Here is a 22,544-nt window from a genome sequence, read left to right as displayed (position 1 = left end):
CTTCTGGAGCAGCATATGGTCAGGGGAGGTGGAGCACGAGGAGGGCCCTTGGATTGCGGCGGTTCAGGACGCATGTGCTAAAATCGAACCGATGAACCCAATCGCCATCTCTACGGAGGACGTCAGTGGTGCGGTCCGGCGGGCTCCGAACTGGAAAAGTCCGGGGGCCGACGGTCTGCATCACTACTGGCTGAAAGGGCTCTCGGTCTGCCATGCGACCTTGGCTCGACAATACCAAGAGGCAATAGATCGGAAGACACTCCCGAACCTTTTCACTACCGGGATCACTCACTTAGCTCCTAAGTCCACCAACACCGCAGATCCCACCAACTACCGCCCCATAACGTGTCTGACCTCCATCTACAAGACACTGACGTCCGTTCTGAGCTGTAAGATCTCACGACATATTGGTGAGTTTAATATCTTGTCTGCAGCTCAGAACGGATGTCGTGGAGGCGGTCGCGGTACAAAGGAGCTCCTTCTCATCGACTCTGTGGCGGGCCAGCTTGTCAGACGCAACCGTCGGAACTTTTCGGCCGCCTGGATCGACTACAAAAAGGCTTTCGACTCGGTACCTCATTCATGGCTCCTGAGGGTCCTCGAGCTGTACAAGGTTGACCAGGCAGTTCGAGACTTCCTCGGAGTATGTATGGGGCAATGGAGCACGATCCTATGTCTCCAGGGCGAGCGACTGACGGGGGCGGATGACCCAATCAGGATACGGAGGGGTATTTTCCAGGGTGATTGCCTGAGTCCACTATGGTTCTGCTTGTCCTTGAACCCTCTAAGCACCCTGCTGGAGCGTTCGGGGACAGGCTTTCAGTTTCGGAGAGGAGGTACTAAAGTCTCCCACCTTCTCTACATGGACGACCTCAAATTGCTGGCACCTAACGCTGCACGCCTGCAGGAACTGCTGAAAATCACTACGGAGTTCAGCAGTTCCATCAGGATGCAGCTTGGAGTAGATAAGTGTGCGGTCGTGCATGTGGACAGGGGTCAGGTGACTCAATCGTCGCAGCTTAGTCTCGAATTAACATCATTCAAGACCCTTTCCGAAGCTGAATCTTACCGGTATCTGGGTATGTCACAATGCATAGGGGTGAAGGAAGTGGACATGAAACAGGCAGTTTGTGAAATCTTTTTTGGACGGCTGACAAAAGTTCTTCGGAGCTACTTGTCTGGAGCCAACAAGGTCCGAGCTTATAACGCTTGGGTCATGCCCACTCTCTTGTACACCTTTGGCATACTCAGATGGACTCAGACCGAACTTGACGCCCTGGATAGAAGAGTCCGCACAACTATGACGCACCATCGCATGCACCACCCTAAGTCGTCGGTCATGAGACTGTACATCCCGCGGAAGTGTGGTGGTCGAGGCATGTTAAGCGCTAAGACTATGCATAACCGCGAGGTGTGCAGCCTCAGGGCCTACTTTGAAACGAGACGGGACAGCGCTTTGCATGGTGACGTTTCAATGTGTGACAAAGGACTAACCCCCCTAGCCTTGGCCAAAGAGAACTGGCAGAAACCGGTCGTACTGAGCACCTCTGACCGGGAGACCGTATGGATGGAGAAGGAACTGCATGGACGGTTCTACAAGGCGCTTCACGCACCACACGTGGACAGTAAGGCCTCCGTGCAGTGGCTGCGATTCGGCGACCTCTTTGGGGAAACCGAAGGTTTTGTCTGTGCAATACAAGATCAGGTGGTCAAGACGAACAACTACCGAAAGCACGTCCTGAAGGATGGCACTCCCGACTTCTGTCGAGCCTGTCGTCATCCCGGTGAGTCACTCAGGCATGTGCTTTCGGGTTGTTCCGTGCTTGCTAATACTGAGTACTTGCACAGACACAACCAAGTGGCCAAGATTCTCCACCAAGAGCTTGCTCTTATGTACGGTCTCCTGGAACAGAGGATGCCGTATTACCAATACTCACCGGTGCCAGTACTCGAACGCGACGGAGTCCGGCTCTACTGGGACCTGCCTATCGCCACAGACAGGACGATACTGGCGAACAAGCCTGATATCGTGGTGATGGACAGGGCACGGTCGAGGGTATTTTTAGTGGACATCACCGTCCCGCATGACGAGAACCTCGTGAAAGCCGAGACTGAGAAAAAACGTAAATATCTGGATCTGGCGCACGAGATTGTCGACATGTGGGGTGTGGGGTCTGCTGAAATAATCCCTATCGTAATATCTGCCAACGGTTTGATCCCGGTTAGCCTCGCTCACCATCTGAGGCAACTGGGGATCCGGGACGGTTCGCTCGCAGCCAGGATGCAGAAGGCGGTGTTACTTGACTCGGCTAGGATTGTCCGCCGGTTTCTCAGCCTACAGCCCTAACCCCCGGCCGTTTGATCTCCCTGCCGGGGCGTATTCCTCCACCCGCTTATATTTATATATGTGAGTATAAGTAAATTTACTATATTATTTATATAAGTAGTTATTATAATATATGTATCTATTATGTATTGGGCGGGCGGAGTGACATTCAGTATAATAATGACATTTATTTCGGGACTAGCCTATTTAGTGTTAGTAACAATGTTTCTTATAACCTAGTGTTAGTACAATAACAGAGAATAAATATAAAATAGTTTTTATATTTATACATATGAATGTGATAGAATGTAAATATAAAAATGTTATAAATTTTCAATTTTAAATTTTCTGTACTAACACTAGGTTATAAGAAACATTATTACTAACACTATATGGGCTAGTCCTGAAATAAATTTTATTATTATTATTATTATTATTGTCTATTAATTATTGTACCAAAAAGGAATAACATAATATTTAGTTGAACAATTTTTCGACTAACAATTTAAAGAAGCTAAAACAGTTCGGACAAAACGCGTTCTACTTAGTCAACCGTTAGTTCAAATAAAAGGAAATGGCCAAAATGTAAGTTAGTCCAAGTTATGTAAACATACAAGCATAAACACACACAAATATACATTTAGGAGTATGTGCATAATAACTACTCATACTACAATAATTATTACTGGATACTTAAATATTATACAGATTTAATATTATGACAGATATAATTATTATACTCGTATGTATATGTCATATAATAGAATATTATACTAATGATATGACATGTTATTTAATTATGGCAATGATAATATATTCAATATACCTTATTTTTTCTTATAATATTTTTGTATATAATAAAATATAAATATCACATTATAATTAAATAGATAACCAACAATTTTATATTAATCTTGTACTTAGCATAGCAACTTTTTAAATTGGTCGTATTATTGTTATCAAACAAGAAATGTCTCAAAGCCTTGCATTATGAATCATATTACTTCAAAACACTTAAAAGTAAGCCAGGAAATCCTTTATAGGTCGAAAAACAGGACTTTTTGAGATACCTTCTTTCTTATTTGTTTTATGGCTTAAGGTTTATATATTAGTCATCGTGTCAGTGAGTTTAAAAAGTTATTAGATGAGAATTTATATCAAAATATTATTATGTGGACATACGCTTTATATATTATAGAAATATATAATTTAATTTTTGTTATTAACAATCCATAAAAACACGTATTTTAATAATTCTTTCATTTATACTTAAAACACTATTAGATGTTACATAATAAATATTTTTATTTTTGTACTAATATACAAATTTCAAGAATTATTATTACTAACAATTAGTAACAAGGGCTATATTACATCGCAGTACGGCGTTTAGCGACGGAACAACAGCAAAAAATGTATGATGAAAGTCATGACAGATATTTTTTGATACAAACACTAAGTAATAACCAAACAGCGAGTGTTACACAACGAAGTGACAATGAGTTTATTGAAACAGAAAATAACTTACAAAAACAACATATAACATAATATTTATTTAGTAAGAATAACAAAAACAAAATGATGTCTCGATCTAGTATACACAGGATCCAACCAGATAATTTACATATTTCCCTCCCTTGCAAGGTGTACCATTAAATCCGAGGTATATTTCAAGTCATCAATATTGTCAATAAAAAGTTAACGAAAACGACTTTATTTACGGGATAGTAAAAATCTGTTGTAAATTTTACGAGTATGTCTACATATTAGGATAAAGCAGTGTTTTATAGACGATAGAAGAATAATTATGTTGTGTTACTGTTACCAAATTAGATAATTAAATATACAATGTTACTAATAATATAACTTTTATTAATTTTTTTTTTTTTTTTTTTTTTTTTGAAAATTATTATTTTCGCTTCAGCCTGTAATATCCCACTGTTGAACATAGGCCTATTTCCCCATGTAGGAGAAGGATATGGAGGTGAATATGTTCCCTACTATTAGCAACGATCGTTATCAGGTGTACATGATAACAACCAGGACCGACGGCTTAACGTGCTCTCTGAGGTACGGTAGGGAGACCCACAAGGAATGCACAATTATTATTTTATTAATTCTTAAATAGCCCAACTATGGCTAATCAAATTAACTTAAGTAACCCCAAGCCTACTCAGGAGCTATGCTAGAGTTATTTCACCCACCAAAGGAACTTAAGAACAGTATAACTGAGCTGCAATTTTCTTCAAGATTGCGGTACTTTCCCAGACGAGCTGCTTGAGATTTTGAGCAAGTTCCTTAAATAAAAGATATAAAACAGTATTAAGCGAACAATATTGTGATAACGGACGACTTTCTTCGAAGAAATCTTGTACTTTTTAATTATTAAATATATTTATTATTTTCTATAGAAATTTCCAAGCTATTTGATATTGAGGTTAAGTAGACAAGACGTCTTAGAATCCTCTCAGACTATACAATTATCGAGTCATGACGTAAGAAAGACAACAAGTAATTATGACTTTGATCAGCTGGTAATAATAACTTCCCTCCCTTATATAATAAGGTTATAATTACGTTTATGCACTTCATTGTATATTATATTATTTATTACATATCATATTAGTAGTAGTTTTACAATGCAAAAGAACTAATAGGTGTTAAAATGGGCAATAAGGCGGTCTTATCGCTAAGTAATGATCACTTCCAGTCTTATGGGTTTTGAAACTGAGTCAATCTTTATGTTACAACTAGCTGACCCCGCAAACGTTGTTTTGCCATATATTATATTAGCCTTCTCAACCCCCCCCCCCCCCCCTATAACTTAGGGGAATGAAAAGTAGATGTTGGCCGATTCTCAGACCTACCCGATATGCACACAAAATTTCATAATGTTTTATTAACCCTCTCAACCCCTCCCCCCCATAACTTAGGGGTATGAAAAATAGATGTTGTTCGATTCTCAGACCTACCTGATATGCACACAAATTTCATGAGAATCGGTCAAGCCGTTTCGGAGGAGTTTAACTACAAACACCGCGACACGAGAATTTCATATATGAGGTAGTTCTGGACATAATTATGTAATTTAAGATTTTAAAGTAAAAATAAAAAAGAACACATTTAAAAATATACCGAAATACACTAATACGTATAGAAATTTTAAAGTATACATAATAGCAATAAGTATATTAAGATATTAAGAAGAAATATAGCTTCTAATAATAAAATAAGTATTAAAATCGGTTTATTAATCTAACGAAAATCAATTTTACAATTTGAATCTCCTAAACTATGACCAATTTGCACACTGATACTAAGCGGCTTGGTCAAAATGAATTCCAATATTTGAGCAAATTTATCATGAACTTCGGGAGGAAATGAAATGGATGGAGAATTGGCGATAATGTGCTGAAATCAAGGTGAGAGTCGAGAAAATTTATGATTTATTCATGCTGCGTCAATACATTTAGTACTCTGTACGGCTATTACTTGAAATTGTTGTGTTGGTAATATTTTTACGTTATTTACTACACTAGCAGCAACTTGCGATTTTGGTCATGATAAATTTATATTTAACTATTTAAAATGTGAATGTTACTATTTAAAATGTGTTATCATAAAATCATATAATGTAATGCCTCTTTTAGTGCTTACTTTAGTGGTTCATAATACTAAATCTTATACTATTAAACGAGCAAATCTTGTATATATATAATCTGAATCTCGGAAAGGACTCCAACGATTTCATGAAATTTAGTATGCAGTGAATTTCGGGGGAGATAAATTAATCTAGCTAGGATTTTTTTTTAGGAAATAACATTTTATTCCAGTTTTGGTTCCGTAAGTTACTTACGGCAGGCTTGACATTTGGCTGGGCGACCGAACTAAAAAAATGTGATACTAAAACCGTAAGAAAAATATATAACGGAAGTGACGTAATATCAGTCGCACGACTGTATAAGATGACGTTTGTAAAACTAAAATATTACTAGTAAACTTTTTTAAAATTATTTATGTAATTTTATACTGTCGATAAAAATAAAGACACAATTTTTTTTTTTTTTTAATTCACTTAATAGTTTGAATTATTATTATTATTGTGTTTGATTTATTTTATTTTACGGTATTTGTTGTTATCTAAAATATTAAATTTCCTAAATACTTTTGTATACTTAATTAAAAACCAATCAACAAAATTATTTAGACAATGAAATAATTGTGTTTGCTCGCAAACGAAAAAAAAACCGACTTCAATTACATCGGCAAGTAATACAAAGTAGATCGACGAAAAATAGTCAAGCAACTACGCTATATCAAAGATTATTCAAAAAGTAGTTATCAGATCTCGATAAAATTTATATGTGACCACATGATAAACATCAGCTTTCGATTAAATTAAAAATTATTAAAATCGGTACACCCAGTAAAAAGTTATTACGGATTTTCGAGAATTTCCCTCGATTTCTCTGGGATCCCATCATCAGATCCTGGTTTCCTTATCATGATACTAAACTAGGGATATCTCCTTTCCAACAAAGAAAGAATTATCAAAATCGGTATATCCAGTAGAAAGTTATGCGGTATAATACAACGTAGGTTGACGAAAAAAGCGTCAAGTAAAAACGCATTATTAGATATAGCTCGAAAAGTAGTTGTTAGATCTCAAATAAATTTAAATGGGACCATTTGGCACACACCACCTTTCGATTAAAAGAAAATATGTCGAAATCGCTCCACCCAGTCAAAAGTTCTGATCTAACTTACATAAAAAAAAAAATACAGTCGAATTGAGAACCTCCTCCTTTTTTGGAAGTCGGTTAAAAATATCGTTAGAATACGAAGGTAAATTTAGTACCTGTCTAATTGCACTCATTATTTTTTATTTAATAATGTATGTAAAATTGATAAATATTATTCATATTTTATCATTATCATTTTTTAATTATTTTTTTATTTTTGTTTTTTTTTATATTTATTTATATTTTTTTTATCATTGTCAGTAAAAAAAATATTATTCATATTTTATAAATAATGATTTACAAGAAACACGATTTACGACAAATACCGATAAGCTCGGTCATCCAGGTACTATAATTTAAACTTTTATAACTTTTCTTTTGATCACAAATGAAATACTCAATACATTCGATCTTATCATATCGTATATCATTCGTCGTGCTAGCTTTAATAAGTATGGTTGAGATAAAAAATAAAGATATCTTAAGTTTTCTTTTAATTAATAACGAATTTGTATTACGTATAATTAAAATCGATTACATTAATAAAAATTAAAAGGTTAATTGTGTTGACTGCTTTCTTCAGAAATTTTCCACTTTCAATACCGTTTTGAAAAAATGTCTATACAGAAAAATAAGTATTAGAATCGAAAGCACACGTAGCAGATATAACGAGAAACATAAAATTAAATAATATTTTCATTTTAAATAAAAATTATATAATTTTGTTTGCTCGCAAACGAAAAAAAACCGATTTCAATTACATAGACAAGTAATACAACGTATGTTGACGAAAAAAAATTAACAAACGCACCAGTCGTCGCTACGATTTTCGAAGGATTCCATCATCAGATCCTGATTTCCGTCTCACGGTACCACCCTTGAGATATCTTCTTTCCAACAAAAAAAAAGAATTATCAAAATCGGTTCATAAACGACGAAGTTATCCCCGAACATACATAAAAAAATATACATATACGGTCGAATTCAATAACCTCCTCCTTTTTAAAGTCGGGTTAAAAAGTCGAAAAGTAGACTACTGCAAAATACTTAACTGGGATGCAAGTCATATATTAAGTCGGTCAATACATCAGGAAATGGTGGCACAAATTTAACTGAATGGAGCGTATCCCCAAGCGGCGGGTTAAACTTGCTAAATTTGGCGAGTGTCCAGATCTTACAGTAACTGTCATCTGACTTCCGTTTACCATAAATAGTCTGGATAAGTTTACGTAAGTAAAGCTGTGCTTAACATTTCATATGTTGTTTATACTATAACTTTTTAAATATCCACGATCCCTATAAACATTTTTAATTCTACAGAACTTACCGCGATTGTCACTTTGAAACTTTCGATATTTCGGCTACTTATCAGGCGTCACTTTACTGCAAAGTACCTTTAGAGTAAATTATAAAGGTTTAATTATAATAAATAAGGTATTAGGTAATTATGGTGATATTAAAACTGCTCAAACATTTTATGTGTTACACCTTTTATTTTGTTTTTTCTTTGATTATTGGTGATTCTTATTTTTTTTTTTTTTTTTATATATTTTCTAAGGTGCAGTTGTGAGATTGATTAAGAATACCCAGACGAAAAACGAATACCATCAAAGCGGAAAAACACTATGATCATCAAAATGTTACATACACTAAACGTACTTCCCATTTATTTAATTAAAATAGCTAGGCTATAAAACACAGTATAATATTTTCACGGTTCAAGATTTTCAAGTAAAATGTATTTCGTAATCTAGTTAAAGTCGAAACTTTACCTCAGTTAAAGTTTGCCTCCTACTTCAGTGAGTTCTAATCAGAACATAAAGTTATTAAGATTCTGATTTTTTCTTTCGCTATCCCCGTCGTTCTGTTCTCTGAGGTTAATTTTTCACTTAATTTGAAACTATTATTTTGATTAATTACATTTACATAAAATATTCAAAAAAAATCCTAAAACCCTAAACCCTAAAAATCCTAATAATCCTTTCCTATAGACTCGTAGAGGATCCTTTCCTGTATAGAGTTTGCTATTAAATTAAAATCGTGTATAAGAGAATAAAAGAAGATTTATATTTCACATTTAAGAAAAGAAAATTGATAAAAAAAAGAAAATTGAACAAAATGTTTCGAGTAAAAAATTTACTTCATTAAAAAAAAGAAAAAAAGTCGAAAATATGTGTCAGATAGTCGTATCTCGAATATATTATGGCTACATACTTTTTTATAGTGTGGCACGTCCTCCAGTCCGTTGGACCGACGATCTCCGTAAGATTGCCGGTATGGGCTGGATGAGGATTGCGGAAAACCGGGATGCCTAGCGCAAACTTGGGGAGGCTTTTGTCCAGCAGTGGATTGCAATAGGCTGAACTGACTGACTGACTGGATGACTATTTTATTAAATAATTGATTGTAACTGTTTTTGTTTACAAAATAATAAACTTTGAGAATAAGATATTGATATTCTAAATACATTATGAATTAATTGTTTGATAAATGTAGAAATATAAAATACACAATAAACAAGCGTTAGTCTATTTCATAATTAACTTTGTAATAAAATATTTTCGAAAGCCAAAGGAAATAAGCATCGCCCGTTTTATTTTTGTGTTGTCAAAAACAAAGGGTTAGAACCGGAAAAGGAAGCTGAAATTGCCCTCGAGGTCGTTGGTAAAAGTGTGTTTGAATATTGATACTCAATAAAAAAAAGTATACACATTTATTTTAATACTTTGAAGTTGACGATAATTCTCGTAATAAAGTAATATATATAATTTTCTTGTCTTGTCTTTATGAAAAAGATAGAATATATTACTAACCGATTTCAAAAAAGGCGGAGGATTCTCAATTCGACCGTATATATTTTTTTAATTTCCTGATTCTTTTTTTATTAGAAAGGATCCCAAGGATAGTATGATGAGAAGGGAACCAGGATCTGATAATGGCATCCCAGAGAAATCGAGGGGAATCTTCGTGGCGACTAGTGCGTTTGTTAATTTTTTTCGTCTACTTACGTTGTATTACTTACGTTTACGTTACAATTATTTACGTACTTATTTTTTTAAATATTAGTTTACAGTTTTAAATATTCAAAAGCATCATAGTTCTTAATATCTATAGCACACGGCGGTAGAGAAAACGTCATGAGATATTTTGTACGTTCCAGAGGAAATTTTACGACATGTACATGTTGTATTGGTTGACAAACGTGAAACTGTGAGGGTTAACATCGAATTCTGCAATTCAATGTCAATCTGCAATAAAAAACCTTTTCAAGATAAAAGAGATTGTAAATCGTCCACTACGTATACTAATACAAGTGACAAAATTCGCTTTGCCAATTTTACTTACTTTCTTCAAATTTAAAATTTTTTTTGGACCCACAAACCGCTATTTTTCGTGAAATGGCGATTTAAAAATAAAAAATGTAACTGACTTGGGAAGATTTTAAATAGAAAAATGAATATCTAATCCCTCCAAAAACATTTTCATGTAAAATGTTGCCAAGACGAGATCATATGGCTCGCACTGTCAAAAAGTTATCAGATCTCATGTAGAGCCAAGCTTCTAACTCTACATGTCCTAACTCTACAAGCCCTAACTTCACAAACTCTACACCTTAGTCAAAATATGTGGCTTGGCCGTTTCGCTACTTTTCTGTTATACAATAGTTCTATTAAAGAAAAAATAAAAAGAAGAAGAATAATTGATATACATATAATAAAAATAAAAATAAAAAGAGAATATATATATATATAAATGAGACAGGAAAGTCGTCATCTACAACACCGGCAGCCGGTAATAACGAAACGGCCAAGCCACATATTTTGACTAAGGTGTAGAGTTTGTGAAGTTAGGGCTTGTAGAGTTAGGACATGTAGAGTTAGAAGCTTGGCTCTACATGAGATCTGATAACTTTTTGACAGTGCGAGCCATATGATCTCGTCTTGGCAACATTTTACATGAAAATGTTTTTGGAGGGATTTCACTTCTTTTTGTAAGTTGCTTATGACAATATTATAGCTGCATTTTACCTCCGACACATTTTATACCATAAATATCATCCAATCTTCACCATATTCGGTTTAAGCACGCTGTTTTTGATTTTATGTTGAACTGATATGCAAACGAACCTCCGCCAAAACTTAAATACCAAAATTACACAATGTAAATTTTCGACCTAAACTAATAACCGATTTTTATTTTTTATGTATTTTATTATTATTATTTATAACAAGGAGTAACTAGGAGTCCCTATATCAATTTTCAGACCTCTAGCATCAAAATTTGCGGAAGTCTCATACAAACTTCCATCCCCTAGTTTAAGGGGTTGGGGGGTAAAAGTTCCAAGTTTTAGAATTTTTTTCTTGTTTGTGTACTAATACTAGCTTACATACCAAATTTCAGCTTTCTGGGACTTCAGGAAGTACTCTAAGAATTTTGATGATCATCAGTGAGTGACGAAATCGGGGTTTTTTAGATATCAATAAAATCTAAAGTATAAGAGCTATGTAATTGAAACTTTATATGTTTAATAAGTTCACTATTGACATTATATTCCGAGAATTTTGTTTATCTAGTATAATCCAAACCCAAGTTATGGGGGTTCAAAAAAACGACGAAGCACTTCGAGAAAAGATAGGTAGTGCTTTTCGTTTTTTTTTTTTTTTTTTTGGCTCGTCTTGGCGGGGGCACTACCGTGCCCCCAGATTAAAATTTTAATTCAATACTTCAACGATTAACTTTGAATAACCAATTAAAATTTAAATTCTAAAAAAATTCAAGTCTTCAATGATTAACTTAATTTTAGTGTACACATAGTACAGTAATAAATATATAATAAAATAATTATTATTAATAGTACGTCAATATTGCATAGACTTTTAATTAATTAATACTGTTGTCACGTCATTATTATATAAACCACTATTATTTTTTATTTACGACACGTCTACTTTCATATATAGTTATTTAATTGTTTACTAAGAGTTTTATGTTACAAAAAGAAACACGTAAACGTATTTTTTGTTAGAAAGTAATGAAAACTTGCTTATAATACTTCTATTAATTAAATTACAAATAGAAAATGCATTCCATGAAATATTCATAGAATTTTTGCCATGCGAAGAATAAATAAAAGGTTCCAAACTGTGACCCAATTATTCCTTTGTTCTATTTCGTGGTGCAATGACCTGTCACGCTTAAATTTCGAATTTTAGCAATCTTTGATAGAGCGTCTTTTGCGAATTGCAAAATATGTGTATGAGACCTAACCAAAGTTTAAAAGGTTCCAATATTATACATTATTAAATATTTGTCATTAACTTCACAAAAATGCTTCCACATCCAATCCGATCCAATGCATACATTTACAAATTTCATATTCTATGAATATAAATACATTATCCGAAATAAAATAGGATTATAGCACGGAAATATCGAATTAAAATCTAAAGAGGAAATTCATTTCGTTAAATATAAACAAAAAATAAACATAGATTAATATGGAAAAGTGACAAATACTTATGAATTTTTAATATCATATGTTTAATTTAACATTAAAGATTCACAGCATAATATAAAATAAAAAAGTAATAATTTTTGGTGTTGAGTTCAAAAAAGGATTCATTCTAAAATCGATTGTATTTTCTTTTTAACCGACTTCAAAAAAGGAAGAGGTTACTTAATTCGACCATATATATATATATATATATATATATATATATATATATATATATTATGTATGTTCAGGGATAACTTCATCGTTTATGAGCCGATTTTAATAATTCTTTTTTCGTTGCAAAGGAGATATCCCTGGTATGGTACCATGATGAGGAAACCAGGATCTGATGATGGGATCCCATAGAAATCGAGGGAAACTCTCGAAAATCTGCATAACTTTTTACTGGATGTACCGATTTTAATGATTTTTAATTTAATCGAAAGCCGATGTTTATCATGTGGTTACATTTAAATTTCATCCAGATCTGATTACAACTTTTGGAGTAATCTTTAATAATGCGTATTTACTTGACTATTTTTTCGTCTACCTACGTTGTATTACTTGTCGATATAATTGAAGTCGATTTTTTTCGTTTGCCTGCGAACACAATTATTCGTTTATCTCATCACTTTTTACTGGGTACCAATTTTGATATTTTCTTTTATTCGAAAGATAGAGCTTGTAGTATGACCCAATTTAAAGATTTGCCTTATCTAAAGAGTACTTATAGTTAGAGAATAAACACAATTTTTTTTTTATTTGATTTTTTTACTATACCACACTACAAGACATATTCATTGCTCAAAATTTACCCTTATGCGTATAAACTATAGATGTGCACCAAGCTCGCTACTGTAAGATCCTAATAATTCAATTAATTAATATTAAAATAGTACGGCTTCTACATAATATAAATTACTTAATTTTCTACGTATATTTTTTTATTTTCTAGGTCTAACATCAGAATAAAATACAACCTTTTTATAAATTCTTCGAAAGTCCGTTCATTTATATTTTAAGGTAATCAATTTTAATCTGAATGTAGCAATTATATCCAAAAACATTAAAACAAAGTTATAACGAGCCTCTAATTAAAAATTTGTTTATTAATATAAGTTTCAAAGCACGTTTGAATCATCATTTTGGAAATTAAGAAAAGTCACATTCTTAGTAATAAAATAAAATAATACATACCATTAATAAGTATATCTATATTCTTTTATCTATGACGTATTTTTTTTTTATTATCATTTTTTTATTTAATGACTATTTATTATACAGATAATATTTAATTTCAAAAAAATTGTAACATTGTACATTGTGTTAGCTTCCTATGTAAATAAATCTTCTATATAAATAAAAACGAACGTTGCTAAGCACATAACTCGAGAATGGCTCAACCAATTCAGCTAATTTATTTTTCATATGTTCCTTAAGGCCCACGGAAGGTTTTAATACAAAAAAATTTACTGTTAACTTCTGACAGAACGAAGTCTGTCCGGGCAGCTAGTATATAAATAAAAATGAATGTTGCTAAGAGCAAAATTCGAGAATGGTCGACCAATTCGACTAATTTATTTTTTTGTATAATTATATTCATTCCACCCCACGAAAGGTTTTAATATTTAAAAAATGAAAAAAAGTTTACTATTAACTTTTGACAGAAAAAAAGTCTGTCCGAGCAGGTAGAAAATTCATAAAATGAAATGAAATTGAAATCCCTGAGCTACTCCATTTTCTTTTCCTTTTCTTATACAACTAGGTCGACAAACATGTGTACGGATCACCTGATGGTAAGCAATTACCAGGATATTTTCTGCGGTATCCTACCTCAGTTAATAAATACCTTATCGAAGACAATCAAATGCCACTGATTCATTTCAGATCTAATGGTAAAAGTATAGTAACTGTATTATGTCATTGTTTCATTAGGATGTGTAACACACCATGGGTTCTCTGAGAAGTCCCGGAGTTGTGACTCACGATAGGGACAAGATGATATGACTCATCATTAGTGAGTGAACGTATTACCTCACAGGAATGATGCTGTTTGTACTGTAAAATATTGATTATATGTATGAACAAACTTCAATCGATATGTCTTCGATCGATTTTATAATTGCCATTCCTTTTGTTCCTAAGGTAGGCAACTTAATGTCTATATGATTAGTAACATTAAGAGGTCAATGTTTAAAATTAATGTTAAAAATGTTAAATAACAATAGCTTATTATACGGTACAAGATTATTACTATTATAAATAACAAAGATATTTATTTAATAAAACTGCCTTACATGAAGGATATAATAATAAATTTATAATTGTTGAGTAATTAATGGTCGACTAAAGCTTTGAAGACTTTTAAAAGAATTAATAATAAAAATAAAGCTTTATTTATTCCTTACACATAGTTTACATTAATTCTAAATAATATTTATGTTAGTATTATACTTATTCTAGTTTGTTAGTATATTTTATTAAACTGCGTTAACGCTTTTTGTTGTAAGGACCGCTCTGGCGGTGAAAGCCGCCTCCATTTCCTTCCATTTCGCTCTGTCTCTTGCCAGTCTGTTCCAGGTATTTCCCACCGTAGCAACTATGTCATCACTCCATCTTTTGAATGGCCTTCCTTTCCGTCTTTTCTTGTGAACAGGGTTACCAATTAGTGACAATTTTGGACCATTTGGTTTGGCATTTGTCATTTGGCATTTGGTGATCTTTGTACATGCCCAGCCTATTTCCATTTTTGGGTAATAATGGTTTTTGCTATGTCTTTTACCTTCGTAGTTTTTCTGACGTCTTTATTTCTTACTCTATCGCTTTTAAAGAATTAGTAAATGTTAAGTTTTGCCAATTCCTTGGTCGATAGAAGCAACAAAATGACTATAATTAATTAATTCGTTCGATCGATCGATTCAGCCTGTAATATCCCACTGCTGAGCATTGGCCGCTTTCCCCATGTAGGAGAAGGATCAAAGCTTAATCCACCACGCTGTTCCAATGCAGGTTGGCGGATATGTTCCCTACTATGAGTAACGATCGCTATCAGGTGTACATGAGAACAACCGGGACCGACGGATTAACGTGCTCTCCGAGGCACATGGGGACCCACAAGGACTGCACAATTATTATTTTATTAATTGTTAAATAGCCCAACTATGGCTGATCAAATTAACTTAAGTAACCCCAAGCCTACTCAGAAGCTATGCTAGAGTTATTTCACCCACCAAAGGAACTTAAGAACAGTATAACTGAGCTGCAATTTTCTTCAAGATTGCGGTACTTCCCTAGAGGGTACAAGGACTGCGCAAACACCCAATACAAATGTTTATGATATACGGGGATCGAACCCGCAACCGCCAGCGCAACAGCCATAAACCAGTGTCGTTAATTAATTAAACATTAGTAAATACTATGTACCTAGTCAAAGTGACAAATTAAAAGTGCTTTTAAAGCTAACTTAAATAAATAAATTTTATATTATTATTTTTACTACTTTTATTATCGATGTAAATATGTTAATTTGTACTTAAGTTTTTTCCCCTTCGTGTGGTCTAACATATTAAGTATGACGAAATTTATAATAAAAGTTCATTACTCAACGTTTTCATGAACTATAAATCGTAGACATTTTAGCGGCGGGAATTTTATTAAAATGCGCTTTTGATGATTCAAAAATTACGTTACGTTACATTCATGACATCACTTTATTCCATCGTATGATGAATATGGATACAATGGACTAAGGATACTAAGGACTGGAAAATACTGCCTTAAATGGATTCAAAAAATATTAATATTGTGTAACATACTTTGAAGGTAATAAGGAATAGTTTTAATTTAAGCCAACAAGACTCTTACTCATACAAAAATTCAACATTTTATTAATAATTAAAGTTTGATTACAGTGACAAGAAAATAAGAAAAACTGTATTAACAAAACTTTATTTTATTTTGACAGAACACAAATCACTAAACTGTAATATATGTGAATTGCAGGTAGTAACATTATTTCTCTATGTATAAATACCCCCCGTATTTAGAACTTGCATTTTGAGTGTGAATAAACAGTCAACCAAGTGCCAACGTGTTTCCTTTGTGATATTTCTCAGTGACGACGATTGGACTTACATGTGCATTTTATAATATTATTATTGGTGTTATAACATAAAAATGTTGATCGGTAAAATCGCGGAATGTGATTTGCGGTCGAAAAATTGGCGGTTTGAGCGTTTAGAACAGTATTTTATTGTTAATGTGATAGCGAGCGAGCTAAAACTGCCAACGCTAATCACCGTAGTCGGATTAGAATGCTATAAATTATTAATAATTAACAGTTGACTAAAATTCTAGAAAAATACTTGCAGTCCTAGCCAAGTGTTTTGGCAGAACGGTTCAAGTTTCGACATGGGAAGCAAATAAACGGTGAATCTTTAGCAGAATATGTAGCTGTGTTAAAGAAAGTGTCTGAAAACCACGTCCCGAACTCACTGTGAGTTCGGGACGTGGTTGGAAGAAAGCCTGCGAGATCAATTTGTCTGCGGTATACAGTATGAAGCGATACGGCAGCGTTTATTTCAAGAGGATCATCTCGATTTTTCGAAAGCGTATCGTTTGACCGTCAGCATGGAGGCAGCGGCAGTGGAGAGTCAGGCTGTGGAGTCGGGCGGAGTGCCGGCGGTGACGACAGTGTGTCGGGCGGCATTAGCGGCTGCAGCGAATACAGATGTATTCGTAATGGTGCGAATAGTCACCGAGGGCTGTCGCTAGTTCAATTCGCTCCTTAAGTTTCAGGATCTTTATAGCATTACTTATAAACAAATAACTAAATATGTTTGATATACATACACTGTCATCAGTCTCCAAGTTAGGCAACTTCATATCTGTGATTTAGGTAACAGCTGACTGTTATAACATGTTTTACATAAATATAATAAACGTGTATTATAAATATTATACCTAGGCTCGAGGCAAAAAATGAACTCACAGCCTTTAGACCTCAATCTCACACCAATGAAGTAGGCAATTTTTTTTACAAATGAAAGGGTTATATAGTATCATCCAAAATTCTGTAATATTTGGAGAATTATTTTATATTCTATCATGGATCGGTTCCGTTTTTATGAGCAATTTTTATGTGAATGATAATAATCCGTTGCCGTGATCTATAGATACTTACAACATCAGAAGCATCGCAAAGAAGTTGTTGACCCTAACCTCTTCTCCCCAGGAGCTCTGGCTGCCTCACTCATCACAGAAACATAACACAACTTAAGAGTAGTGTTATTTAGCTGTTATCTTCTGTAAGGTTGAGGTACTTCCACTGTTTGAGGTACTTCCCCTGTTTGAGGTACTTCCCCTGTTTGAGGTACTTCCCCTGTCGGGCTGCTCCAGACTTTGAGCAGGACATTTCAAACAGTGTCCTGTCTTAATAATCCATTATATTTCTAATTTATAAATTACAAAATCACTAATTACACTTTTTTTTGCACTCAGGTATCTTGTGGGCTTCAAAAATCTCCTGCGAAGCATAGAATGTAAAGGAATAGCATCCGTGCTTGGTATTAATTACTTCGCTCGAGGTTATCTGCAACCAAGAGATCATATACGGTAAGACTACTTTTCTAATATAAATAATAAACGCCACACATACTGAGCACTGTATTAGGATATGAATCATGTGTTGAAGATTCGGAAACGCAAATAATAAAATCACAAACACTGAGACAACCACAAAAATTTACCTATATATTTATTTGTCATGTGCGGATAGTGTTACCCATTTTCCAATTTTTTTTCTTTATCTTTATAGAGTAACATTAAAACTCCATAATTTACGAGATACCATTCATAAACGTGTGTGTGTAGTGGTCGTTGAGATAATGAAACTTAAGAATATACAAAATATTTATGACTCTACTTATAAAACCAAATGTGCTCACCTCCCTGTACGTTACATGTAAAGTAAGAATACCATAATGCGTTGTAATAATCTCCTAATATATAAAATTCTCGTGTCGCGGTGTTTGTAGTTAAACTCCTCCGAAACGGCTTGACCGATTCTCATGAAATTTTGTGTGCATATTGGATGGGCCTGAAAATCGAACAACATCTATTTTTCATCCCCCTAAATGTTAGGGGTGGTCCACCCCTAATTTTTTTCAAATATATTTTGATAATATATTTTATTTTTATTTTACTATGATTTAGCATCAAAAAATACATACAACCCTAAATTTTCCTAATATATATGGCAAAACAACGTTTGCTGGGTCAGCTAGTGATCTATATTTTCTTTTGCAATTTTTAAATGTCACTATGATATTGATGTGTATATGATTATTTGATATTCATTAAAGGTACATCAGCCACATGGTGCTGGGTCGTGACCTCCTGGATAACACATTGAATTTGGTGCCGTCGCTAATACCGCTTCATGTGGACATCAAAGAAGACAGTCCAGAATACCAAGTCCTGGAGAAAAAGTAAGTAATAAAATATTAAAATATCTCAAACATAAAGTTAATTAACGAAAAATATAGGTTAACATTAAATGATTTTAAACAAACGGGGAAACGTACTACATACTGTCAAACAGGTACTATTCAATTGGATCAGTAGCTTCACAGATAAGTAGTAGAATCTGCTTTTTAATTGCATTAGAAATTGTTTTGGTTTTTAAAACATTAAAGAAAGGTTCAAAATTGAGTTAACAAAATTAACAACAAAGCTTGTTCAAAATTGCAATCCAAACACAACTGGATAACTATACAACCTAATTATATAACACATTCATAAAAATATCGCCATTAGAATTCTAATGTGTTAGCGAATTATAACGCTCACGTAATCGCCCTAGATTTCTCAAACACGTGAAAAAAGAACAAACAAACAAACACATTAATTCAACGCACGGACCAATCTCTGACTATAAATAATCAAATTGAATTCGTGAGCTGTGAGAAATGTAAACTTGAAAAGGAATCTTAAATAGTACATTCGTTTCGATGAACATGTCTTGGATAACATATGAATTTTCTATCTTATTTTTTACCAATTTCGGCGACTTCAAATATAAAATATTACAAATCGACTACAAATAACATAAAAACGAGTATGCTTTAGACCACACGTCTGAAGGAAAACGTCTGCACAATAGGCCTGCACTGTGCCTTAGATATACGAAACATAACTAGCTATGAGAAAATGTGTGGTCACAACTCTCTCTTTTGCTCTGTTCGCCTCACCGGATCACACTATTCGTAGCGCTCTCAACATCTCTCTCATTCACCAGCTTATTACTCCCAAAGTCAAGCGTGCGTAAAGAATTTTTACTTATAAAAAATTATCAAAAATTGATTTCAACATATTTACAAAAGTGTCAATTGTCATCAAACTCATTGGATTTAGCTTAGTCACCTTTTCTATAGATATAAAATTTTTTGCCTCGCAGTGGAAGATAATAACATTTAAAGTAATTTTAGTGAGTATTGCATATGTGAAAGCCTTCTACGATAGTATTAATGAAAAAAAGTAAATTATATTAGAAAATACTAGCTGACCCGGCAAACCTTGTTTCGCTATAAGTATGTAGCGACATCTATCTCGCGACATATAAACTAGAGAAAACTTACGTATCCTATATCGCGCTATCAAAGTTATCAGAGTGATTGAGTATATATACAAGAACCCGACAACAACCGTTGGGGCAATCCCCACCAGACATCAACACCTGTCTGGTGGAGGATCCTTTTCGATAGCCGATGAGGAACTGACACTAGACACCTCGTTCTTCACACACCACCTCCAAAAGTATTTGTTATTAACCCCATTATCCCTCCTTATAACTTAGGGGTATGAAAAATAGATGTTGGCCGCTTCTCAAACCTAACTAACATTATGACACGCAAATTTTATATATAAGATAATATGTGTGGAAACCCCAGATATTCATATTTGGTAGAAAATTATTATTTTGAGAGGTTTAATAGAATACGGATAGGAACGATGATCGAAGAGCATTCAAATCATCATTATCGATGCAAATTGATATAGGAACCTGTGAATAATGTATGGAACGCTTGACTGAGTACATCCTTATCTAACAAATACAGATGTGACGTAGTGAACTTACACGGGGTTTTCATTTAGGTTTATTTGTAAACAAACTAATAGAAAATGTGTAAACACCTATAAAGACAAGTCATAGTGAATAAGATGGATAATGTGTAACTTCTTGTAATTACAAAGCTCTTATCATCATAATAATAAGCAGCTGATACTCGAAATGGTGGATTACTCAAATCATCACATAATATAACTACTAAATTTCTTACCAATTGTTTTCTAAGAAAAGTCTACAGTTTAAATCTATTGTAGCTTTACATTAACCTTTACTTTTTTATATGTAGAAAGTATATATCGATCTTAAATACAATTTATTTATTTATTTAATAGGACCATCCACAGAATACATATAACACATTATCGAATCGATTCATTATTAAATTATTATCTAATATGTATCCCATTACCTACGAAGTACACAACATTCTATAATATATTTATGTTACTAAAGCACGTATATTTAAAATTATATATTGTATGTACATCGATATTCAAAAGTATTAGTTCTACTAATTAACAATAAAAACATTTAAATCACTAATTTATTCAAACATCTATATTAAAAAAATTCAAAAAGTAAGCGAAGAAAATATTAATAAAAATAATCAAACATAACTCCTTGAAATGAGAATCCCTGTAGGCTAAGGAAAAATTATTAATAACTGCGCTATAGATTGACTGGACTTTGCTGACGTAAGTCAAAATACGTCACAGAAGGAATAAAACTATCGCCATTGCATTTTTCATTTACGTAACACCTAAAAGTTTTAGGGTTCTTCTAAATCTTTGTTTAAATTATGGCAACGGTTTCTCAAAATTTTTAACTCCAAGTAATTAATCAAATTTTTCTATTCTTTTCCTTTTCTGTGGGCGTTTTTATAAGAGTTTTAGTATACCCTCACATACACACATACACACAACCGGGGTTCCAGTCTTGACTTCTTCATATTCATATTAGTCACAGGCACCTTAGCGTCTATAATAATGTATATTTCAGTATAGAAAGATATAAAAAAATCAAAAATTATTCAATTGGTCTTAAAAGAGCAGCTTTGAATCGTGACCATAAACATTAACATTATATTTATGTTAAATAATTATAGTTAAAATTAAAATTACCACCGATTCGAAATGTGGATTTTACAGAGAAGATTCAGCAAGAAACTCCCAAGTTACTTCTTAAAAAGAAAGTGTGTGTGTTAGCTCCGACGCACGTTCCTCACTGCTCCAGGCTTACTCCTTTATATCGACTGTCTAAATAGGTATAAAAAGATTTATCCCATATCAAATGGTAAATAAATGATTATTAGAAAATCTTATTGGATTCCAATAGATTGCGATGACGAAATGGCGTTATAAAAACGTAACGAGGTCATTCGTCCAGTAGATTTTACTACTCATTTTCTTTCATACCGCCTTATATGAAAATCGATTACTAAGGAGTTAAATCCCAAAAATTATAATAAAATTCTATACTAATATTATTTTTTATATTAAGGAATCAACAAATAGTCGACAACAAGCCACAGAGCGGTAGCGTAAGTGAAGCAATAGAATACTTCGACCAGACTGCGACTCTCCTTGACAGACTAAGAGCCGTTCAGAAGCAGCTCCGGGAATACATTCGGTAAGAACTTTTTAATACTTTCTTTATTTTATTCTTCATATTATTTTAATAATAGACTATCAAAATTGAAATTATAAGATTATAATAATAAGGGTAAATGAACTTTGTTTCCTACATGGGGAAAGAGGCCTATGCACAATAGTGGGATATTACAGACTGAAGCAGAAGCGAAACTTTGTTACATTAAGATATACAACTCAGATATACAAATATTTAGGCTATTTA

The 22,544-nt window shown here is 33.3% G+C and overlaps 1 protein-coding gene across 1 annotated transcript in view; it reads left to right on the top strand.

Annotated features, from left to right (window-relative positions):
* LOC123656385 (atrial natriuretic peptide receptor 2) overlaps nt 1-22,544 on the top strand; it is a 43,598-nt gene that overhangs the window by 1,823 nt on the left and 19,231 nt on the right. Inside the window, exons 2-4 of the mRNA XM_045592074.1 lie at nt 18,062-18,175; nt 18,925-19,050; nt 22,191-22,319. Of these exons, the coding sequence (XP_045448030.1) occupies nt 18,062-18,175; nt 18,925-19,050; nt 22,191-22,319 (369 nt within the window). The remainder of the gene's footprint in view (nt 1-18,061; nt 18,176-18,924; nt 19,051-22,190; nt 22,320-22,544) is intronic.

The sequence above is a fragment of the Melitaea cinxia genome, chromosome 9, assembly GCF_905220565.1.
Source record: "Melitaea cinxia chromosome 9, ilMelCinx1.1, whole genome shotgun sequence".
Classification (NCBI taxonomy): Eukaryota; Metazoa; Arthropoda; class Insecta; order Lepidoptera; family Nymphalidae; genus Melitaea; species Melitaea cinxia.
Note: the sequence above shows the minus strand (reverse complement) of the source record. Positions and strands in the feature narration are given on the sequence as shown.